At 39.1% G+C, this 24,071-nt stretch overlaps 1 protein-coding gene across 4 annotated transcripts in view; it reads right to left on the bottom strand.

Annotated features, from left to right (window-relative positions):
* Nucleotides 1–792: 792 nt before the first annotated feature.
* NUP153 (nucleoporin 153) overlaps nt 793–24,071 on the bottom strand; it is a 45,005-nt gene continuing 21,726 nt past the window's right edge. For 2 of the 4 annotated variants that reach the window (XM_027898429.1, XM_027898432.1), the window contains exons 6-22: nt 22,350–22,466; nt 22,182–22,226; nt 22,031–22,084; nt 18,484–18,630; nt 17,664–17,716; nt 15,059–15,197; nt 13,539–13,676; nt 13,087–13,179; nt 12,763–12,853; nt 12,363–12,482; nt 10,164–10,778; nt 8,020–8,214; nt 6,748–7,590; nt 5,798–6,157; nt 3,889–4,161; nt 2,425–2,584; nt 793–1,956 (exon numbers count right to left, since the gene is read on the bottom strand). In XM_027898429.1, coding sequence (XP_027754230.1) covers nt 1,872–1,956; nt 2,425–2,584; nt 3,889–4,161; nt 5,798–6,157; nt 6,748–7,590; nt 8,020–8,214; nt 10,164–10,778; nt 12,363–12,482; nt 12,763–12,853; nt 13,087–13,179; nt 13,539–13,676; nt 15,059–15,197; nt 17,664–17,716; nt 18,484–18,630; nt 22,031–22,084; nt 22,182–22,226; nt 22,350–22,466 — 3,528 coding nt within the window. In that variant the 3' untranslated portion in view covers nt 793–1,871. The remainder of the gene's footprint in view (nt 1,957–2,424; nt 2,585–3,888; nt 4,162–5,797; nt 6,158–6,747; nt 7,591–8,019; nt 8,215–10,163; nt 10,779–12,362; nt 12,483–12,762; nt 12,854–13,086; nt 13,180–13,538; nt 13,677–15,058; nt 15,198–17,663; nt 17,717–18,483; nt 18,631–22,030; nt 22,085–22,181; nt 22,227–22,349; nt 22,467–24,071) is intronic. The other 2 variants (XM_027898431.1, XM_027898430.1) reach the window with 2 other exon arrangements.

Below are 24,071 nucleotides of genomic sequence, written 5' to 3'. Positions count from 1 at the left end.
CCTTTCACAGCTACAGAGGCACAATATGACTGACTGAACAGCAGTGTTTGTGGGTGGTTTTGAAGTCTAATTGCTGAGTATTTTCTATTTCTAGAAACAGGGACTGGCGCTTTACACGTGAAAAGGGCAGCTGGCCTTTGTCCTGCTGTCGAGTCCAGCTCACGCACACAAACTCATCTCACTTTGTACTGCCGGCACCTGCAGCCGTAGGAGGGGTGAGCCGTGTTCTGAAGGGCAGCAGTGCCAGCAAAAGCCCCAGCCCTGCGCCTGAGGACATTTACAGCACAGACAGTTACACGGGTCTCTTCTGTTCTAGCTGAAGGAAGAAACTGTATCTCAGTCATACACTGAATGCTGTGACTTGGTACCAAGCTCAGCGGTGGGTCCCCAGATGAACAAGCATTTCCTGTGATTTTACTAGAATAATGTTTGCTCTCCAAGAAGTTCCTTTAACTGCTACAGAAGTGGAAACCCCCTAATTACTCATTTACAATTGGGGGTACCTTTTCCTCTTAATTTAGAACAGTGGTGAATGTTTGTAACATTTTTTTTAACAGCGTTATAAAATAATGAACTGCGGTCAGCTGACACACTGATAAAGCTGCTCCAAGCTTCAGTCTACAATAAAACTCTCCTTTGTAACAGGAGACCTTATTTAAGATCCTGTAAAATCAGTGACACTGTGAAAAAGCAGAGGTTGAAGAAAGCATGTGACACTGCTCAGGTGGATGTAACCATGTCATACAGTTACAGCTCCAGATGCCTTTAGGGAGAGTTAAAATTGCCAGATCGTATTTCGCAGTTTTTATTGATGGCATTTATCCCATGGTTTAACATGTTAATTATACTGTAATAAACATGGCTTTAATATTAAACTTTTCCTTATTATCCAAAGTCACCACAGTCCATTTCAGTAAATATAAAAATATATACTTAATACTTTGTACAATACTGGTTTTTGGTCCAAACAAAAATGGATCAGAAAAGCCAATAAACTTACTTTAAGAATTCCCAATTTTAAAGATTTTCTAAATGGATTTAGGCAACTTTGAATAATGGGATTTACATAAAATCTGAGACAATACTAAACAAAAATGGCCGTAACACACAAAATTAAAATTTCATTTCACAGATTTGTTATGCCAAAAAAGTACATAGAGAAACAAAATTGTATTTACAAATGTTTCATAATAAAATAACAAGGCGAGACAGGTGATAAAGGGCTGTAAGAATGAAAATATAGAAATAGCATATAATTATTAAATGAAGAACTACAGATCTAACAAGTCCTTAGCATGGATCATCCTTAAATCAGTCTTCCTCTATCAGAAAATTTTAGTGCACGATACACCCGAACTCACTCACTTCACACATACACCAGCACAAACTCAGCATAGAAATCATTCGTTATCAACATTCTCTACTCTATACAGCATCCCTCGCTGATATAATTACAATTTCGAGGCGTCAGTAAACGCGGATGAGCGCACGTAGTGGTGCGGATGAAGAGGTATTGTACAAGCCATTCACTGTGCAGGCTCTACTCAGGGCTACAGCCAGACCATGCCGAGTCAGTGAAAGAAGTAACTTGAGACTTTTGCTTGAGAACAGCCTTGTTGCCAACTTTACTTGCTACCGAAAAACGTAACGGGGAGAGGGAAGGGAAGGACAGGAAAAGCTAGGTTTTATATTCCTTTAGGCAGATCTGACTTCCGATAAGCCAGTGTGAGGTACAATCCCAATAATTGAACAATTCAGGGTAGTAGCTGAACAATTCAGGGTAGCAGCTGAACAATTCAGTCAGGGTAGAAGCTGAACAAGTCAGGGTAGTAGCTGCTTCCAATGTTTTTGATGTTTTACCCATCAGGCGTTTACTTTCTACGTCTAACTGCAGTCTTTATCTTCCGACCAAGAACTGAAGATCCAGAGGCAGAGAAAACATTTTTCCCATTAGTCCTATCAAAAGAAATTAGTAGTTCAGAATTTAGGACAGTGTAGCTGAAAATTCAGTAGCAGCACTGAGTAGATATTCCAGAACAACTGTTTCAATAGTCTTGTCTCACTAGTTACCAGCTGGCAACAAACGGCAAATGATGAACAGGAGGAAGAGAGTTCCAGAAACCAAAACCAATTAAATCTCTCTTATTCAGAAGGTAAGCAGCAGCATAATGGCTGGATACGGATTTTACCTCTCAAGAACAAGACAATCTCACATGTGTTGATGTGTGATATTCCTGACAGCTAGGCTCCTTTAAAGATACCGTTGCTTAGTTAGCCAGTCAGGCCAATACAAGGAAGGGTGCCAAATTTAGTTTCAAACTCCAAGGTTCATCTGAACACCTCAAGATTTAACAGCAGTAGAGGCTGAACACTGTCCACTGATATTACCCGAAGCTCAAGTGAAATTCTGATACGGTCTCTTACCCCACTGGAAATGCTGAAGGCTGGTTGAACGGAAATCCTGAAGTGCCAGAAGGCTGTGCAGGAGCTGCTGGTGCAGGATGATTTGCACCAAAAGTGAATACTGCCGGGCTATTTGGAAAGCTGAAATTAGCAGTATTACTTCCAAACTGGAATACAGAACCTGGGAAGATGGGGTGGAAGCAGAAGCAAGTAAGAAAGTTGAAATTTGAGTTCATCCTTTCCAGCAGAATCCTCATGTTCTCCCACTATCTTTATTAAAAAAATTTTTGCAGGTTGCTCAAGATGACAAAGTTGTGGGAGTGGCACCTGAAGTGCCAGACTACTACAGGAACAGCACGTACTGAATGAATCCATTCACTTCAGCAGAGATTAAAGGGATTCTTATAGTAATATTGCTGGCACACTGATAATGAATTGTTTGCTAACTTGTGTGCCACCATAAAGTTTATACCTATGCAAACTGAAGTTTATTAATAAAGTCTTAAACTGTAGCCTGGAATCACGTAGATTTATATTCAAGTAAATTTTCTTGTGTTCCTGCAGTTGATCTGGCGACTCCCTTTCCTTTAATGCACTAAAACACAGCACCTCATCTTAAAAAACCCCAAACATTTCTACCATCAAAGTAAATGATAAGCAACACAGACAATCCAGGGAGAATTTTACCTTTGAACTGCTACCTAATTTATGAAAGACCGACTGAGTAATGTGGTGTGCCAACTACTCTACTGGTGAGTACAAAAATATCCATTACTTATAATGGAGGCTATTTTATAAAACTTCTGAGAGGAAAAAAGGGAGGCTTTTCCCTTAAAGTACTTGATGTGATATCAAATACAGACGTTCTGGTTGGTTTTCTTTTTGAATTGTTACTAATGTGGAACAGGTCCTTCTTACACATAAATACCTTTCCATGGTATTTTATACTTCATTAGTAAAAAGATCATTTAATATGTCTTAACCCATAAATGTTTAAAAAATCCAAAACAATTCTGACCGTATTTTATACAATGAAGCCTATTAAAGTCAGATAACTAAGAACTACTCTAACAAATCCAAAAATAACAATTTTGCAGTGCTCCAGCCTTTCTGTTTTGCACAAACTTACCAGTCAGTGATTACTCCATGGTTTTCAACACTTCCTTTGAATCACTAGGTTTCTCAAGAAAATAAAGCCCAGAATTTGTGGCAGAATTGCAATCTCCATGTCTGCTAAGTCTCTTGTGGAGAAGGCTTACTGTGAAGCTGGATACCTACAGCACATCATGTCTCCACAGCCAGAATTGAGACACAAATCACACCCCTGTACCCATTATTTTTATGGAGGACAATTCCTACATTTGAATACGAGCGCAAGGCCAAAGTCTTCCTTCTGCGTATAATTTAAGGTGAGCTTCATGAAAAAGAAAATAAAACGTATCATCTCTGAGACCAAAAGGGAAGAGGAGGGTGGTGGGCACTCACCAGCGCTGGGGGTACCAGAGCCAAAACCTGGCTGTTGGGTTGCCTGCTGTCCAAACACGGAGGGCTGAGTACTGCTCGTCACCGAGCCGAAGGCAGAAGGAGCAGGCTGAGTGCCAGCTGAAAACAACGTTGACGACAGCGATCCAAAGCTTGGAGCGCTTGGCTGGCCGGATCCTTGGCTCGGGCCAAATGCTGGTGGCTGACTGGCACCAAAAGGTGGGCCGGCAGCAGACGCTGAGGGCCCAGAGCCAAACAGAAACAAAGGCGACGACCCTTGGGGAGCAGAAGAAGGGTGTCAGTCAGTATGTGCTGTTTCCCTCCCATACTGAAGAATTAATCTAGAAACAAAGGTTCTAAAACCCCAAGTCTGGTAGCTGAATCCTCATTTTAATTTCAAACTAATTGTGTGGATATGTAAAGCGAACAGGAGATCAGCCACAACAGGAATTGCACCTTTTGTTTTAAGTAATATGAGAAACACTATGTTTATCAGAGTCAGACAGAATTAAATCTCAAACATACTGGTTGCCTCTTTATGCTCTACAAATGAATTCCCAGAAATGGTATGCCTTAATCTGTATTTACTAAAAGCTGTTTCTACCACACACAGAGAAGATTCACTCAAACTGTATTTTTCAAACACACAAAGTACACTCCTGATTTATTAGGACAAGAACACGCATCTCTCTTCTTGTCAGCAACTGCACCCCTCCCCTGTCCAAGTGTTTACCATTATCAGCTTCTGGAGGTCAAATCAAGCTTGCAGTGATGATCTCTGTACTAAAAATTTGGTTGACCAGCCTAATTTCTCTACCTATCATCAACAACCAGTCCAACTGTTAGCTGCTTCAGTTCTGCATGGCCAGCAGAAATAATGGAACAAAACCAAAACTCAACAGTGACTCTGAACGCACGTGGCAGATGTGCTGTGCAAAAGGGACATTTTATCTGCACTATTAATGCAATTTAAGCAGCCCTCATGCAACAGGAAATACCCTCTACTGCACCGTAACCTGGAATGGCTTTCTTTCCATGATGAACAGATACACGGTAAAATAAAGGCTTCTGCATTTGTGAAGATGTTGGAAACATGGTGTCACTAACAAAATGACACTAAAGGTTACTGATTTGTGAGCAGGTTAAATCAATCTGTTGGGTGCTATAATTTCGGACTGTTTTCTCTCTGTTTCTGAAACATGAAAAAGTGTGCAAATTAAACTTCTGTGACTGACAAAGTTAAGCCTTTAGATCGAACTAGATTAAAGTCTTTCCCTCACAGGTTCAATCTTATTTTCAACATACTGCATGGCTCACAGGAAAACAGACAATTTGATGGATTTGGTCTGGTGTAGTACTGCTTCATGCATTTATTCATGTAATTCATGCAGTGGGGTAACGAACATAAAACATAAAGAAACTCTGTATTTCTTTTTGTTCTCTTCTCTAAATTGCTGGATGATTAACAAACACTGGCCATGATCCTTAGTAAAAACCAACCTTTAAGCAGCAGTGATTGCATTTAGAGGAACTCCATTTATATATACTTGTGAGGGAAGGACTTTGCAAATCTTGACATTATTTAAAACAGTTGAGAGTTTTAGGTATGGGAGAGAAAAATCAGGGAAGCTGTAACACTGACTTCCAACTGTAAGCACTGGACTGATAGCAAGAAGAAAGAAACTATCATTCATTTTCATGGGGAAAAGCTCCTATACAAACTGTATTTCTCAGACTAGAGAAGAATAAGCTTAAATTTATACTGCTGAATATTTAAATACTATTTTTCCCTACTTCCACGCATTTGGCTTGCACATTTTCCAAAGTAAAATATTAATGAAACAGGATCTCCTTGGTCCATTATGTAATGGCAAAAATGAGAAAAGCAGAAGAGTATCTATTGAAAACATACCTGTTGAACTCGATGTAGTTGTGGCTCCAAAAGTAAAGCCTGAATTTGCTGCATTGGTGTTGCTTTCTCCGGAACCAAAGAGAAATGGAGCAGGTGTCGAGCCAGTGCTGGAAGATGTGGTTGCTGGTTTGTTTTCTTGAGAGAAGCCAAATGACTGAGATGTTGCAGATTCTGCAGGATTGCCAAAAACAGAGCTGGTCACAGTGTTGCTGGGTTGTCCAAACACAAAGGGAGTGGGAACTGGCTGAGGGTTTGAGGAAGAGAGGGTGCTGCCAAACATGCCGCTGCTGTTGGCTGAAGTGGTGGGTACGACTGTGCTGGAGGAACTAGAGCTCAAGAAGCTGAAAGATGTTCCTTGATCTGAAAGGAAGAAACGTGGTTACTAAGTCACACAAATGGAATTTAACAACCAAGAATTTTTCACACAGTAATCATCGATGAAGAACTTTAATCCTCCACTGCAGACTTTCAATAAATCAGAGGAATACAAAACTGTGTAGTATCTATGAAGTGATTTTTGTACCTTTGTAGCAGTAGAGAAACTGCAGTATTCCCTGTAGCACAGCTGCAAGTACATGGAATTAACATATTCCCTCTTTCCTTCCCTTTCACTATAAAAAACAACACTAGTATGAGGCCTCTATACTGCACCATGTCACGGATTTTATCACCAGCTGAGCTGCTGTTACGGAGACAATACAACTTCTGTGCTTATACCTTATACAATAATAAGGTTTATTAAGGTGTGGCAATCCTTTTGTCTAAACATAATGTTAAAACTCACTGAAATCTATGAAGGAATTGCCACATATTGTCTATGCATCAACAGCCAGAACTAAAGACAGGCTGCAGGTAGCATATAAATCCCACAGATTTTGTCCAGTACAGCCTCAGAGCTATAATTTGCTAGACATGATCAGACATGTGAAGGCAAAAGATGTTCTGCTTACCACAAGTACTGGTTTGTGCCCCAAATGCAAAAGGCGGCTTTGCCTGCTCACTTTCCTTTTCCAACGGTTTACCAAAACTAAAATTGAATACAGGTTTTGCTGTGCTCTCCTCTTTGGTATGCTCAGCTGTCCCAGATGAAAAGATAGGTTGTGCCTTTAACTCTTCATTGTCAGATTTCTTTCCAAATGCTAATGGACCGGCAGAAGTGACAGAGTCCTGCTTCTCTTCTGCCCTTCCCAAAACAAACTGTGAGGTTGGTGCAGACTCTGCGCTGCCGAAAGAGAAGCCTCCCTTCACTGAAACAGTTTCATCCTTTTTCTCATCTGACTTCTTAAATGCCAAAGCAGGTGATGCTACCTCCTTTTCTGCCACAGTTCCAAAAGTGAAGCCACTGACTCCGGTCTTATTCTCACTGGTAGCTATGGAGGAAGTAGAACTTGTGCCAAAACCAAAACCTCCCAAAACTGGTTCCTCTTTCTTTTCCTGCTGCCCCAGGCTCGTTGTTCCAAACTGAAATGTTGAAGGGGCCTGACTGGTTGTAGATGGAAGTCCAAAGGTAAAATTATTACTTTTACTTTCTTTTTTACTGTCTTCTGACTTAGAGTCTGAGGAAGAAACTCCAAATTTGAAGTTCCCTGAACCAGTAGGAAACTTAAATTCCCCAGTCACAGTGTTGGATGATGCAGATTCAGGTGCAATGCCGAACTTAAAGCTACTTTGTTCTCCAAATTTAAAATTTCCTGTGCTGCCCAATGTTTGAGAAGATTCAGAGGACGATGACGGGACACCGAACGTAAATGATGGCGTTGCAGCATTTGTAGACACAGCAGCAGTACCAAAACCTGCAGAAATAAAAACATACCAAGTTTGCGATATATGATGCACCCACACACACGCACAAAAACCAAGTAAGGAAACTCCACGCTCGCTTGTCTGCACAGACCTTTTCTCAGTGGTGCTCTTCTGTCCAGCACCTGGCTTAGAAAGGCACGCTGCTAACTTCTCTGAAAGACCATGCTTTTAGTCTAAACTCCAAATGAACAACATGTAAGGCTCGCAAAGAACAACTATGTCACTGATATAAGCTTTTCTCTGAAAAAAATCATGTTTTTTCTGGGGAACGGGTGTGGAAACATAGACACTTTACCTTCCTTAAGCAATATCCACAGACAAAAAACCAGGCAATTCTGTCATACCTCAAAGGAAAAATCACTCTACTTAGAAAAATAAATTGCAAACTGCACACCTCTGTTTCTCTCATGAAGTGTTACCTTTGAGCTCTGCTTTGGTGCCTGGCTTTGCGTTTTCACAGGCTGCGCATTTTGTGGCTTCTGCTTTGTTTTGGACCAAGCAGACCTCACATTCCCAGCTTCCTTCAGGCCTCTTGAATTTGTCTAAATCCAGAAAACCTCCAGAAGAAGCAGAAAATGCAGAAACACTGCTACTGGTCACAGGCACTGAACTCCCTGAGAAAGAAGCAAGACAGTTAATCATCCTGCTTAACTATAAAGTGAACATGAACCTTTTCAGAAATTCTCCAATGCTCACTAAATTGTAAAGCACACAAGCATAACAGTAAAAAACCATCAATCTACAAGTTAATTTCAAACACAATGTGAGAATATAAACAGCAGGAACACCTAGATTCCTCTTTATAATTTATATATGATTTTAAGCACAAACTGAACCAGTGACATTGAAACAGCAACTGCAGTTCATAAAATACAGCAACGTGGCCTATTTCAGATGTAAATTACAGGTGCCGCATTGAATACTAAAAGAATTTCTGGTGACACAAGTAACTGGTAAGTCAAAGTTAGCATCACTCAAGTTAATGATCACTGTCAAGTGATGAAAGGCTGAGAATTTACTGGAATGATTCATCAGCAAGTCACAAAGACAGGAAACGTTCAAAACTACAGTGACAAAAGAAAAAAAAAAAAAAAAAAAAAAAAAAAAAAAAAAAAAAAAAGAGAGAGGAACTCAAAGCTTCCAAAGCCACAACTCTCCATTCCCTACACAAGCTACGCTGTCTTCAAGAGCAGCAGAAACAGGTTGCTGAGGCACGGAGGACAATGCTTGCCTTCAGATTTTTTGTTTCTGATTTTTATCCCCCGCAAGAGATGTTGCTTGTTGCTGCACCCCAACAGCAAACTTGAGCTCCACAGTATGAGGAGCGAAGCAGACACCCAGAAGGCACAAAAGCATCACATAATTATCAGCTACAACTTTAAACCACTGAGGGTGGCATTTAAGAGAGAGGCAGAAGATAAATGTCTCGAATTCAAAACAGTAAAGACAGGAACGGGGTCTCCTGTTGAAGAGCACATCCAGAGAAATTATATCCACCCATCTTACCTGCCTCACTCATCCCCTTGACAGACATAATATAACTCTGCAATTCTCTGTGCCACGACAGTCATGGCAAACCCCTCAGTTCTAAAATTCTTCCTTGCAGTGGTCAGAGTTTCGGACAAAAGTGCCAGCTGACCACTCTGAGGCTGGAAGTCCATGAGAACAAGCTCTAAAATGCATTATTCTTAGCAGAAGAAATTCCACTCTTACTGCACAGAATGATTACAAAAGCACAATCTAGTCCATCTTATATTAATTCCCCCTCCCTCGATGTATTTGCAAGGGTGTTTTTGACATTAAATGATGTTAAGAGACAATGGAAATTAGTACTAAAATAATTATCTGTGTTTTAAAGAAGAATAAATTCACTCAGTAACAGTTACAATCACATAGAACAGGAAAAAACCCAGAACTGAACTAAAGAAGGCACCAGCCTCCCCAGGGTCTATAATGACCCCGATCTCCCCAAACAAGGTCACACGTGCTCTGGAAGGCCACCACAGCCTTCACAGGCATAGCTGAACATATGGTTTTGTTCTGGCTTAAGACAACTAGTTAAGAACTACACTGTCTTGGAATCTGGCTTCACACCTCTGCTCAATTACACAGAAATGCTGACTGGAGACATTTTTAGCCATGTTGTATACATACTGTTTCTACTTAGGTTTTAAAAGAGTAAAAAAAAAAAAAGCCCAACAAACCCAGTAGGTTTTAACTCTATGGAGTTCACATTTTTCCCCAATGAAAGTGAGTCAACTGGTTTAAAGTTAATTAAAACATCTGTTTTAGTCATCTTCCCTCACCAGCTGAAAAGCAGGGTATATTTGCTTCAATTCAGCTCTGCACTAATACATTTCACAATCAGTTCAGCTCATGTGACAGGCTGGAATCTGGGCCGAGACCTCCAAAGTGCCTGCAACCATTCCTGCAGAGAGCCAGTAATCCATCCTGTCTGGCATACAGCCATGCTGCTGAAAGGATTTTTTAGATGCAATATATTTTATTCTGTATAGAACGCACATAGACTGAGATTGAAACAACTGAGAAGAAAAGAACAAACCTGCTTTCTCCGACTGACAAGCTACACATTTGCTGTCTTCTGCCTTATTTTGTACAAGGCACACCGAACAGTTCCAAGAGCCTTTTGGCTGTTTAAATTTGTCTCCAAATCCCAGAGTGACTGTTGTGCCGGTGCTGCTGGAGGAGGATGTCACTGTCACCGAGTTGTCTGTGGCCACTGGCATTGTCAGAGCAGGCATCACTCCTGTCCCAGGCTTTGGTGTCTCACACGCTATACATTTTGTAGCTTCAAGTTTGTTCTGGACCAGACAGGTATCACACTCCCATGTGTTGGGTGCTGGTTTAAACTTGTCTTCAAAGCCCAATGTCCCTGCTGTAGGGACTGCTGTCTTAGAGGAGACACACTGACTTACACTTATCGTCTGTTTCGTACTCTCAACAGTTGACACTTTAGCAGCTTCGCATGTTACACATTTTCCATCTGTGGTTTTGTTCTGCATACACGGGTCGTAAGTGTCAGACTGCCAAAACGAGGATGCTTGCTTAGAGGTGTCTTTACCTGCAGAGAAACTACTTATTGCAGGCCTTGTATAGACCACTGTGCTTGTAACAGGCTCCGCAGATGAACAGGAGGGTGTTTTCCCAGACATAAAGCCTAGTTAAATAATTTTTAAAAAAAACAGAAAAAAACAAAAGGAGAGATCTTAGTGATAAAGCAATACCCTGCTGCATGTAAGTTACCTATATAATACTAGACAGCATAGATTTAAACTGAGTGTCAATGGTCTCAACTATACATTCCAACTAACCGCAAGAGGAAGTCCCTGGAAACCTGATCTAAAGGGATGAAATTTCATATGCTGTGCTGGGACACAACAGGACATTTATTTAAAGCTTGATTTAACTCTTAATTTCCAAGAAAGTTTTAAATACAAATCTCCTATGTATCTGCCACTAGCAATGGTAGATACAAGTGTGAACAAACAATACTGAAAGCTGACTGTCATGGACTAGACATAATCCAATTTCATTTTAACACACCATGTCCAACCGAATCAAATTTCTAAAGCTATTTCTGCTGTAGTAGATGACTCACATTTACTTTGATAGCTGTACAGCAGCTGGTACCTGGAGCAGTAATAATTAATAAAAAGTAAGACAAAACCCATTTTTATCTATAATCTTTGTTCAAAATGCACTGGACACAGACCAACTCCTTATTTAAAGGTGACAACTTCTCAGAAACAAGAACCACCAACATGGAAACACTAATGAAAATGCTATGGCAATATATCTTAAATATCAGCACAAATCACCGGTAAAGCTAAAATGAAGCACTTCTGGTTATATTATTATGATGTTGTTGCTTTGTTTTGGTTTATTTTTTTAATATCAGAAGTGTTAATCTTTGAGCAGTGTGGATTCAGAACCTGCTTCTCTCTTAAACTGATAAAGAAAACTAATGTCACTTCACTGGTAAGTTTTACCCTAAACATCCAACATAATTTCTCTCACTTAGCTCTTTCCAATACAAAAAGCCACTGCCTTCTTAAGTAGCATATAGATTTGTCACTTCATAATAAAAAGTCCTGCTACAACTCAAGGCTTATGGGAAAAGAACAAATTCAATACAGTCCTTGAAACAAAACCCTTTATCTAAACACGAACACTTTAATGAACAGTTGAAAACAACTGCAATTAAAATTTTTTTAAGTGAAACAGCCCATTTCTACTTAAAATTTACATCTGAATCCATAGTAACTGTTATAATTTAAGGCCAAAAGATTTGCAGCTTTTGGAAACATCTTCAGGAATGACATTACCATTCTTCATTTGTGGAGATGGTGAAGGTGGGAAAGGAATGTTCATAAGGCATTTTACAAACATTTCCTTTCCAATTACATAAATGTTATTTATTTAAAACAAAACATTGACTATTCGACTAATTCTTTTTATATTTAATTTTCAACTGCAACCTAATATGTAAGGAGAAGAAATGCATTTGCTTTGAAGTTGCAGTTTTCCTTTCAGCAATGAAAGCCACTTACAACAGAATCAACTCTAACAGATGCAGCATTTATTGTAATGTTCTCCTGTGTTTGTATTTAGAGCTAACATTGCCTTGACAAATGAGGGGTTTTTTTTTGTTGCTGTTGTGCTGGGTTTTTAAAAAAATCAACGCAGTTACGTACAAGCGTTATTTTTCACAATATATTTTTAAAAGAGTTCATTATCTCACCAGGGCTTTTTAGGATGTCTAACACACTTCCCTGCTTTAAGAACTTAGCAGGTTTGCAGAGGCCATCGTATTCTTCTTCCTCTTCCTTCTTATTGCTGGTGCTGTTTACAGTGGTGCTACCTGTAAAACAAAACATACCTTGTAAAAAGAAATCCACTTAGAATATATTCACATCTACTAGAAATGAGAATTTCCACATTTCATTCTTCTTATATAAGAATCTTCAAAATTCTACCTCGTTTACAGCAGTCTGTAGTTACAATTTGGTTAAAAGCAGACCTGTCACTGAAAACATTTTGTCTGGCATTTGTAACATGCTCAGAAATGACAGATTGCCTACTTAATACCGATAAAAAAGAGAATCAGCACTTGAGATTTTAAATGCTAAAATTTCCGTTACCTGGACTAAATAAGGATGTCACTGGTGTATCAACGGATCCAGAAAGCTCTGCTGACTTTGCAACAGGAACACTAAATGTAAACTTAATCTGCTACGAAAAAAGAGAGATTTTTTTTTTTAGGTTCTAAGTAATTTTAATCAAGTTTCACACAAATAATAACCTGAAATCAGTCTTCAAACTTTTGGTGGATGCTGGATAACAAATTACGAGTCAGAAATCTATATAATAGTTTTTCCCCTTACCAGGGGAAAATACTGCTTTACTGCTCTGCCGTATTTTACTAAAGCCTTGAGAAAACATTGGTCTTTATTTATTTTACTTACAGACAATGGAGGTAGCACTTCCACCTCAGTAGATTTCACAATTGGAGATGAAAATACAAACATAGGACTGCCAACATTACTTGCTGGTTGTACCTGTATTTTCAAAAGAATTAAAGTTTGTATCTAGAAGAAAAACATCCAGGTGAAACAACACTACCCAACAGACACTTTGCAGTGAAGTTGGGAAATCTGATCTTTGATATTTCTAATCCACAGCTAAGAGTTACAAGAAAATTAAGCTTGCAAGTGAGTGTATAAGACGGACAGAAGCCAAATCAAGAACTTTATGCCTCCCTCCCCAGGTCCCAGGCAGAACACCACTGTGATTTATTCAACAGGTTATAAACTCATGGTGGTTCGTTTCATGAGCACCACAGAAAAAGTTAACACTCAGCAAAGCAGATGTATACTCATCCTGAAAAAGCGTTCACGATATACAAAGAAAGATTTACCTTGTTCATCGTTGTTTTTGAAACAGTGCTTGGTGATGATGAGACGGCACTACTGGCAGGGAAACTGAAGCTGAAGGTCGGCAGCGATGCAGTACTGATGGGTAGGGGTACTTCGGGTAGTGCTGCTTGCTCCACCTCCTAAGTGTGCATTTTAATTGTTTTAACAATTTTTCTTTAAGAGTTGTAATTTTTTATTTTTCACTTTCTTTAGAAAAGCTGTAGATTTTAATTTTGTTTTTTTTCACAAGACGTACTACCTTCCTACCCTTTCCCACCCTTGATTTCTTAACAAAGTTAAACATAACAGATTTATAGGCAGAGCAAATTTTTAAAAGGAGTCGTAACTCCCCCACATTAATCTGCCACATCATTGTTATTTATGGCAGCCCTGTGTCCATGCAATACTACATTCATCACCTGTCCAGTAAGAAGACTGAAAGTTAGTTTAAAATTGTTACCTGTGCAGAACAGAAAGGGGCACAGATCAGATTTATTTTTGTCTTCTGTACTTCAGTTAATATACAGAGACATAACCATTCTGTGATGCCCTTATCTCTTCAAACTGAGAGTACACCTACATGGCAAGTGAGAAAGTGTTCCTCTTGCAAAACTACATAGGGATAACTGCCAAAGTTTCTGCAGTCAATACTGCAGTGAACTTGGAAAAAGGTAATGTTTAAAGAAACGTGTGCTCCTTCCAGTACAAAAAACCTCAAACCAAACCACAGCACAGAATGCAAAACAGAAAGCCTGACAAGCAGCACAGAAAATCATACTCTGGTAAATCTAATCTATATCATGTAGCAGGATGCAAAACTTAAAACTCAGAAATCAGTGTACCTTAAGAACTTCTGGTCTTACCCTTGTCTTTTAAACTGTTTGATTACCAAGGTTAGTTAGGGTTTAAATGGGGATAGCCAATCTAATCACAATTTGCACAGTAGTAGTAAGATCTATCCAGAAGTGACTAAGCAGGAATGTTCATTGCTTCTACAGAAATTTAATGTACCCTACAACTCACATATTTCAGAGACTTCCTTTTAAGAGTCTATCACAGCCTTGATATTGAGACCATTTCTATTATCAAAGTATTCTCCAGCATTTACTACTTCTTCATTTTACATCAGCCAGAAGACTGATTTAAACTTTTTATATTTAAGATCCAGTAGTAGGCAGCTTACATAACCATTCAGTCAGGAAAATAAATTTTGGGATAGTAACAACAACTATAAAAACTCTATGAACTTCCACCAAGTTTATTAATTCAACTACTAATGAGAAACTTTATAGTATGAAGCATATCCATGATAATATGACTACAGATTTAAAGAAATATGAAACCAAAGCTCAGGCACTTTAAAAACAGATAACCAAACTGGAGCCTGCTCTAAAAGCCACAGCAAAACACCCACAAAACCGAAGTGGTATTGTTTTAAAATGCTATGAGGCAACAAAATTGGCATACTTGGCTAATTACTTCAGTAATCTCAGAGAGATCAATTAACCTCAGAGACCCTTACCGGCTGTTGTTTCTGTCCAGATTTTGATGCAGAGTATCGTTCTCTTTCCCTCCTCATCTTGCCACAGGCACTATCCATTCTTCCTCCTGAAGACAGACCGTTGGATGCAGGAGTATCGGGTTTGGGGTAGATCAAATTGCTGGCACAGAACAATACATAGGTTGAGGAAGGTGGTCAAAAATAAAAAAAAAAAAAGGAAAAAAGGAAAAAGATCAACTTGTCAACTAATTGTTTCATGCTATTATAGCCACTGTTATCCTAGAACTGTCACCTTCTGAATGGAACCAAAAACCTGTCCCACAATTTGCTAAATGATGGTAAATAGCTGGTATTCTGAACAGCAAAAGATGAATAAGAGCAGCAATGACAAGGACATACATAAGAAACAGTCACAACATCCATAAAGGAATGATGACTAAGCCAGAACACCCGAAATAGAAGAACTGATTTAGCCTGTTATTTTCTAATGTTTGCTTTTAATAGTCCAGACACTGGAAATTTTGACTGTCAGTTCTCTGATTCTGTGATGAGCATGTATCTTTGAAGGGTTATAAAAGAATAACTAAAAATATATGGGAAGGGGGGGACGGGAAAGTGTGTGTGTGTGTGCGTGCATATGAATGCTGCCAACAGCTCTTATGGACTAGAGCCTTAAAACTTCTGTTGCCAGATAATATGACAAAAGCTTCATAAGCAGCTCTGGCTTTCCTGAGGCCATCAGCAGAAGAAGCAGAGGTGTTTGGGTGTGCCAACATTCCAGAAGTCTTTTCAGACATGAATACAGATCTCTTTTGTAAGGCATACAAAGGCATTTCTCTGTTCATTACAAAAGCCTAGATCCAACCCAGAAAGACTTCCTAATCCAAGTGGGAAGGGAAAAGAAAAGGAAGCAAACAAACAAGCACCCCGCAAAACAAACACCATCCCCTCGCCCCCAAAAAAAGAACAAACCCATGTCACATCCCAAAATAGAAGTGAAGTAGGGAAAACCAACAGTAAAAAGTAGTATGGCATCAAAATGAAGTATCCCTGGAAAAATTACCATATTAAGCTTATCCTGCAGCTAAGCAGTCAGTCATTACAAAAGTACATTCGATGACACTGGAAGACACCAGGCCGAGTTTCCAGAGGACTGAGGAAGAGAACTGGCCTAAACCTGTCAGATACTTGCAAACAGTCTGCTTAGCACTGTAACCACTGAGAGGAAGCCAGATCCTTAAGGCCATATGCTCAAACTTTCCTCTAATCCAAACTGACAATCAATTTAAATTCTGAAAAAAAATCTTATGTCAAAATACATCTTTACTCAGACAATTATAGCATGTCTATGATAGGCCATATTCCTCTTTTCTGTTAACACCTGTCAGCTTCTAAGGGGGAAAGACAGCGTTCTGTCTTCAAGCAAGTAAGTCCAATCTACAGTTCTGACACAGGTTTAAAAACTAAACAGCCTTTGATAGACTGGACAGAGGTGTACCAAAGTACTGCAGGTTAGCTGCACAAAGGGACTCTGGCCCTTTTCAGTATTGTATCTCTGCTCCAGAACATGACACACAACTGAGTCTGCCTTGTAAAAGAACTAAAAAAAAATAGGACCATCTACTCTAAAGTCAAAAGTAGAACACAGCAGTGAAACTTGTGAACTAAATAAAAAGCAGTATCAGTTTTCTGGATCTCCCTTCTACATGGAGAAAGGAATTCTACCAAAGAAAACTGACAATTTGAAAAAAAAAAACAATTTGAAAACCCACCATCAAAATCTAACATCTGTTTGCACATCTGCCAAAACCACTCGTGCAAAGATGGTTCTTGTAAAGTCAAACTACTAGATGATAAAACAAAGGGCTGGCTTTGGGGTTTTTTGCAAGCCAAAGAATGCCCAAGACAACATAAGAACTGTTTGGAAGATGAACACAGAGCCAACACGTTAGCAGATTCCATACTACTGTTCTTTGAAAGGGAGGAATCCTCAAAAAAAGCGTATCTTTTGATCTAACAGTGTCTTAATTCAAGCATAACCCAAAAAAGATTAGTTGCCAAGAACGGAGAGCCATCAGTATTATCTGGAGCTGAAGTCATTCTAAGACAAACGAGCAGTGTAATGTAAGACAATCTCCTCAATAAGGAATACAATTATTAACTCCCCTGGAATTTTGTGTTTCAGAGACAAGCTAGCATTTGTCCTCAGATGATTCTAAAGGGCTTCTGTTTTTCATGCAAACTCGCAGAGCAGACAAGTGACTTTTGTCATGTAAGGAGCATTAGAAAACAACATTCCCTCACCTTTTTGCTTAAAAAAATCCCTAAATATTGAATACACTCTAGAACTGTAAGGCACTTCACATTATGAAGAATTTTTCCAGAAGAAATTCCTGTAGGACAAAGCTTTCGGACTCCAAGCAATTATTTAATTAGCTGAGACTAACAGCTGCTCGTTTCTCTGATAAAAATCAAGATAAACAAATGGTTAAACTCTCTCATAATACAATTTTTTCACTTTTTCTATTCCATTTTACTGAGAACTGTTATTTCCCTTCAAAAAGAAGGCAAACAAAGGAGAGGGCGCTCTTCTTTCAAGTGTTTTAAATTAACAGATTTGTCATACCTTTCAGAAGGTTTTACAGGCTTTTCTGCAGGAAAACTCTCCTGTGTCAGGTCCTGCAAAATAAGTTTGATTTATTTCAAGATTTATCTATATACTCATAAATAAAACACAAAAAGAAGACAACCAAATACAGATGTTTCATGATGGTGGTTTGGTTTTTGGTTAGTTTTTTTTTTTTTTTAACACCACTGAATATACCTGATCTGCTTAAGCTTGTTCTCTAACTACCATGCCCATCCACTTAATCTCCAGCCCAGGTATTTAATACCTGGTCATTTCTACATCCAGGTAGATACTGGAACCATGGGTGTTTTTTTTTTTTTTTCTGAAAGAGATACCAATATTGTTTTAAGGAAAGTTTATTGGAGACTTCATTTATAACAAAGTGATCAGAATATGTAATTAAGGAAGTGACCCAAATGGGTAATTGTCAAGAGATCTCACTTGGAGCCCATAGCTCACCTGAAAGACCTTGTACACAACATCAGCATGTTCCAGCTTTGTGTACAGCAGCATATGAAAAGGAGAAATTTTGGTTTTGTATTTTAATATTCTTTCACTGAAAACAGCCTGGCCCAATAGCACATCATCACATTCCGAAAAGAAGCACCAGCCAAACAGTGTGCCAAAGATACAATTACATTCATAAAACCTCTAAGTATCTCCTTTACAGTGGTTCCCACTGTCTTAATGCTTATCTCAGTAATACTGATAGTATTATCAGTGCTCTGGCAAGAAAGAGCACCTCAGTAGAATAACTGGTTAGAGACATTCCAAGCTTGTAAAAAGCGGGCAAATAAGGACCAGAAAATGTACTTACTTGGTGCTCTGTATCTCCCCTTTGGTGAATTTTTCTGGAATTAGTAGCTGGTTTCAGAGATGGTTTAAAATACGTGATCCGACCCCCTGACAGGGAGATTGGCTTTGGTGTCACAAGTTTCTGGACAGGCGGATGCTGTGAATCCATCTTCGAAAGGAAAGCAGCAGTCAATTTATCCTTGCACCCACCCAAATTACCACAGCATTTACTGATAAAAAATAGTTACAGAACCATAAACCTCTCATCAGCCTCAGCACCCAGTGAAAACTACTTGGAAGTGTTGAAAACATTTAGCTTGCAGAATGAAATCACCAGAATATCAGCTATAAAATCCAAAAAGCTACAGAAGTAGTCCAAGTCTGACTGAATCCTATGTAAAAATTTGGCAGTTAACTTCATAGGCAAAATAAATCATATTATTATTAGCAAAATAACTCATGTTTCTGTAATATGCTCCCATCCTTTCCTCTCCACTGGTCTTGTTGTTTTTTGGGATTTTTTTACTAGCTAAATCTATTAATTTACCATTCAAAATGTAAAGCAGTGTTAAACCACGTTCTGTGTTTCATTCTTTCTACATTTTCCTCCTTTGAAGTTAACACAGTTAAAAAACCCCTGTAAAATAATTTTAAAATAGTCTCATTCATTAATAGATGTTCCAATAACATGTATGTTAATGACTTGCATTTGATGCTCTTAGAACTGGTCTGACTTTCCTTGTCAAGTACCTTCTACAAAACTGGCTTAACTGAACTGAGAAAGAAGAAAGATCCCAAAAGGCTACACTATTTACCAAATCATCTACTGCCTTGATGATCAGAACAATCAGACTTAGGATACATGCTATTATTTAAATTAATATCAGCAGAATTTCACAGTATCTCACAACTCTTGCTAATGAAATTCATGTTGTACTGTATATAAAGTTACTTCATTCTAAAAATTAATAAACTCATTTCAAAAGCTTGAGTAAAATGTACTTTATTTAAGTTCACACAACCATTCTGAGTGAAGAATGGTCCACTGTTGGTATTAAATGTGAAACAAATAGAACTGGAATAGAGTATTTTCAGCTGGAAATGACCAACAAAAATCATCTGACTGGTCAGTGAAGTGCCTGGCCACTTCAGGACTGACCAGCATGCTGTTAAGGGCACTGTCCAAATGCTTCTTTAACACTGACAGGCTGGGGGCATCTCTAGGAAGCCTGTTCCAGTGTTTGACCGCACTCCCAATAAAGAATTGCTTCCTAGTGTCCAGTCTAAACCTTCCCCTGACTGATGCAGCTTTCAGCCATGTGTCCCATCACTGGATCCTGTGGAGATCAGCACCTCCTTCTCCACTTCCCCTCCTCAGGAAGCTGCAAAGACCAACTGAGGTCACCCCTCAACCTCCTTCTCTCCAAACTAGACAAGCCCAAAGTCTCAGCTGCTCCTCCCATGACAGGCCTTCCAGCCCTGTCACCAGCTTTGTTGCCCTCCTCTGGACACATTCAAGGACCTTCACATCCTTCTTGAATTATGGGTCCAGAACTGCACACGGTGCAGCTCTCCAGCCACTCCTCCCCCAGTTTCTACTTCTGCCCATGTTACTCTCTCCTTGGAGCAGGATCACACCTGCCCCATCCAATCTGACCTTGAATGTTTCCAGGGATGGGGCATCCAACACCTCTCTGGACAACCTGCTCAAGTGCTCTACCATCCTCATCCCTTTATACCTAGTCTAAATCAACTCTCTTTTAAGTGATAAACAATTACCCCTTGTTCTATTGCAACAGGTCCTGCCCCCCACCTTTCTTATAGGCCCCCTTTAAATACCAAAGGGTGATACACTTCTTGCAGTAAGGTCTCCCTGACGCCTTCTCCAGGGTGAACAACCCCAATTCCTCTCAGCCTTTCCTCACAGGAGAGGTGCTCCATCCCTCTGATAATTTCTAAGGCCCCCCAGTGGACCTGCTCCAACAGGTCCCTGCCTTCCTTGTACTGAGGCCCCCAAAACTGGATTCCAGATGTAACCCCATTCACTGCAACCCTTTGCATCCTGCTGCTCAGCCAGTGCTTCACCCACTCATCCCACACTTGGACAACTTGTCCAGAAGGATACCATGAGAGATGGTATCATAAGCCTTAAAAAGTTCAAAATCTACATCCACCGTCTTCCTTTCACATGCCAAGCAGGTGATGTTATTGTAGAAGGATATCAAATTAGTTAGACAGGTATATGTACAACAAAAACAAAAAAGTCACCCCGTTACATTTCAATATGTTCAATACATTTCAATATTCACTATGAGTTATTCTGTCTGGTGCAGATCCTCAAAATAAGAAAAATACCAGAAAAAAATAGTATCTGCAGAAGTTTTGCCCGAGTGTTCAAGTGCCACGTCAACCACTTGTTTGCTTTAGCAGGAAAACACACGACCCTCTCCTGGGCGCACACAATCCTTTCCTCCCTTCTCATCAAGGGCTGCCCTTTCCCTGCCAAACTTTATGAATTCTAGCATTATGAGTAGACAATTTCTGTATTTTTACCCAGTGACAGCTGTGTGCAACATTCGCTTTCTGACTGATGTCAGGGGCTACGCTGCAAATCCAGCAGATCTTTCTTAATGCCTCATCACAGGTGTGGTTCTGCATTTTAACTGAGAATCCGTATCAGCTTTGTTTTCAATTATTTGGATAATATTTTTGGTAAAGAAATTATGTGCTCTGCTTTTCAACGCTGTTGTAACTTAGCATATGGCCAAAGAAATCAGAGGAAATCTGAGATGTTTAAAAATTCTGAAGTGACTATATAATTAATTATACTCCTAATTAAGCGATTAGCAGAGAAACTTCTTGAGACATTGTATCCACTTTCTCATTACAACAACAGACAAAAAAGTTTGCATGGAAGAAAAGCTGCACTTTCGTTCCTTTGGTTGCCTGATCTTAAAGTGACCTTTTGTGGGTTTTACAACTTAACAAACTTGATACTTCAACTTTTTTTTTAACATAAACAAGGAAATAATGATTTACCACAACATTATCACCAACTCAGTGCAACCTCCAAACAGGAATTTAGGAACATAAATTTACAGAAGTGACAACATTTAACAATTTTCCTTCTACTTACTCTGAGCAATAATAAAAAACAGATTATTTTTTTCTCAAAATAAACATGGAAATCTGCACAAGGTCTGATTCAGTCAGTATTTTTCTACTTCTGATCATTTCTGCAATAAAAGGTTCTCCTAAACAGGAATATTAACATGGAACTTAAGCCCAAGTTGCCCCCAAAAAGAACTACTTTGTGTGTTCTAGAGAAGATGTTCTTGACTGACAACTCAATATGCCACCACACAAATATAACAGAATTTTCAGCCTGAGTAATCTTCACAGTCCTTCATCTGGTGTGGGTAGAAAAGACATTTTTAGCTATTTCCACAGAGCCAAAAATACTATAATTCACACAATGCTAATATTAACTTCAATTCATGCATATGCTTGCCATTGCTATAAAGCACAGAAAGTTATCTACCTCAGCTTAAGATGTTACTGGTTCTTACCTGGTTTTGTCTGGATTGGAAGCTAGTCATATTCAGCACGCTCCTGTCCACAGGCTACGGGGGGAAAAAAGGCCTAAATATTAGAGAACGTTTTTTTTCCCATAAGAGGGTTCCATCCAACAAAAACATGGGGATTTTGTGATCAACTTACAGAAGACAACGGACTAGAAGCAGAAGATGGAATCCTTTTAGCATCCTGTTGAAAAAACAGTGCAGTAAATTAAGCAATGACACGAGCACGATCTCCATCCCATACTGCCACATATTTACGATGTTTTTCAAGCACACGAAACAAGGCATGAAAAGGGGTGCCATTTACCGCCAAAGGGCTTGACATCTTCTCCAATGTCTGCAAGATGCGCCGCGCTGTGGAACTTGTCACACCGTAGGATTGCACATTTGCTTGTTTAGCTTTCATTTGTCTTTTTAATGGCGGCTGAAAAATTAGCATTGCCAATGTTACGATGCTGGATTTTGAGTTAAACATGCGTGCATTTTATGCCCTATGGATACAATGATGACATAAGCAATACTTCTAATGAAAAAGAAGCATGTACTTGCAGAGCATTAAAGCCATGAAGAAGAAAATACGCTCTACTGACTTTATAGAAGTTTAAGTGGAGAAGGATAAAGCAATAAATGAAATATTTCAATGTAAAAGGTCGTAAGATGGAAGATGTTAGGCCTGTATAATCTCTGAAGCAGTGATTAGGAAAACAGAACTGAAGCAAAGGTTTGTGCTGCAGAAAGTACTTTCAGTAACAAAACAGATCTCAAAGTTTCATGATGGTGTAAGTCTGCCATCCTAAAACCACTGTATACAATTATCATCAGGAATTTCTAGTTTTACTTCTCTCATTTCCTCCCTTCCCCCAAGATTACAGCTGACTGCAGATCTTTTTACTCTGCTTAAACAGATAAAGATCTGATTTGAACTGTAAAAGATCTCAGTATAACACACCAAAAAAAATAAAACGTTCTATTTGTACCACGTGACTTTGAACATAAGTTAAAAAAACCTCAGTGTGACTCTTTCTTTTTTATTAAAATTACATTAAGCCTCTCATGTAACCACATCACGCTTACCACACTGCTATGTGAAGACAGGAAGCAGATCACAGCACATAAAAAACGCAAGTGAGACTTGCTGTACTCTACAGCATGCAGCAACAAGCAAGCCAGTCTCTCCCTTAAAAGCCTGGCATTTGCTTCCTCTTTTCAGCACAATCCACATTTATTTTTGTAAAAATTAAAACAGCTGGCCAAAGAGGGCTCCCAGCTTACACTCCTAGAAGTTTTAAGTGTTCTGAAGTTTGACTCGACACCAAGTCCGGACAAACCGCAATTTTTCAAGGTTTCCCCTAAGTTAGGAACTTGTAGGTCCCCTTGTTCCATGGTAGAAACAGAATAGGTTCAGCAAACTCTAATTGCCAGTTCCTTAAATAAAGTTTCTTTTGGCTTTTTTTTTTTTTTAATAAATGTCTTTTTGACTTACTTAAACACAACACAGTCCAATCAATCCAGATTTTACTGACATCTTTTTAGATTCAAACTCTAGCTACTGAAGGTAGTAAGGATTTTTTAATTGCTGGTTCATTTTAGAACACAAAGAACATTTTGGGGCAAGTAGCTCTTCTCAAGAGCTATGATAACAGAGAACAATAGTAAAATAGAGGGGACTTATTGTTTATCTTGAGCTTGCATTGAGGACTGTGTGCCTCTAAGTAAGAAAAGACCAAAGGATGATGTCGTGGTTTTGCTCTGGGTCAATTTGCTTTCACCCCCCACACAATTAGAGTAAGTTGAGAGAAGGTTTATGCAGACAAAAGAGACCTGATTTGGGACAGATGAGTAAATTTGCCCTTTGGATATTACTATATTAAAAAATTCACAGTTTTACACAGGATATTCATAGTTAGAGTGTAGGACCTACAGAAAAATATCAACTTTTGCTACTATAAATATAAGCTTTCAAAGTTATGCCATCGTAGTATTTATTTACATGTTATTTTAACATAATACAGTCAGAGGCAGGCAATGG

This window comes from Empidonax traillii, unplaced genomic scaffold (genome assembly GCF_003031625.1).
Source record: "Empidonax traillii isolate 1590-97213 ecotype Southwest subspecies unplaced genomic scaffold, ASM303162v1 scaffold597:size822913, whole genome shotgun sequence".
NCBI classification, from domain to species: domain Eukaryota; kingdom Metazoa; phylum Chordata; class Aves; order Passeriformes; family Tyrannidae; genus Empidonax; species Empidonax traillii.
The sequence above is the reverse complement of the archived record's forward strand: the minus strand, read 5'-3'. Positions and strand labels throughout refer to the sequence as shown.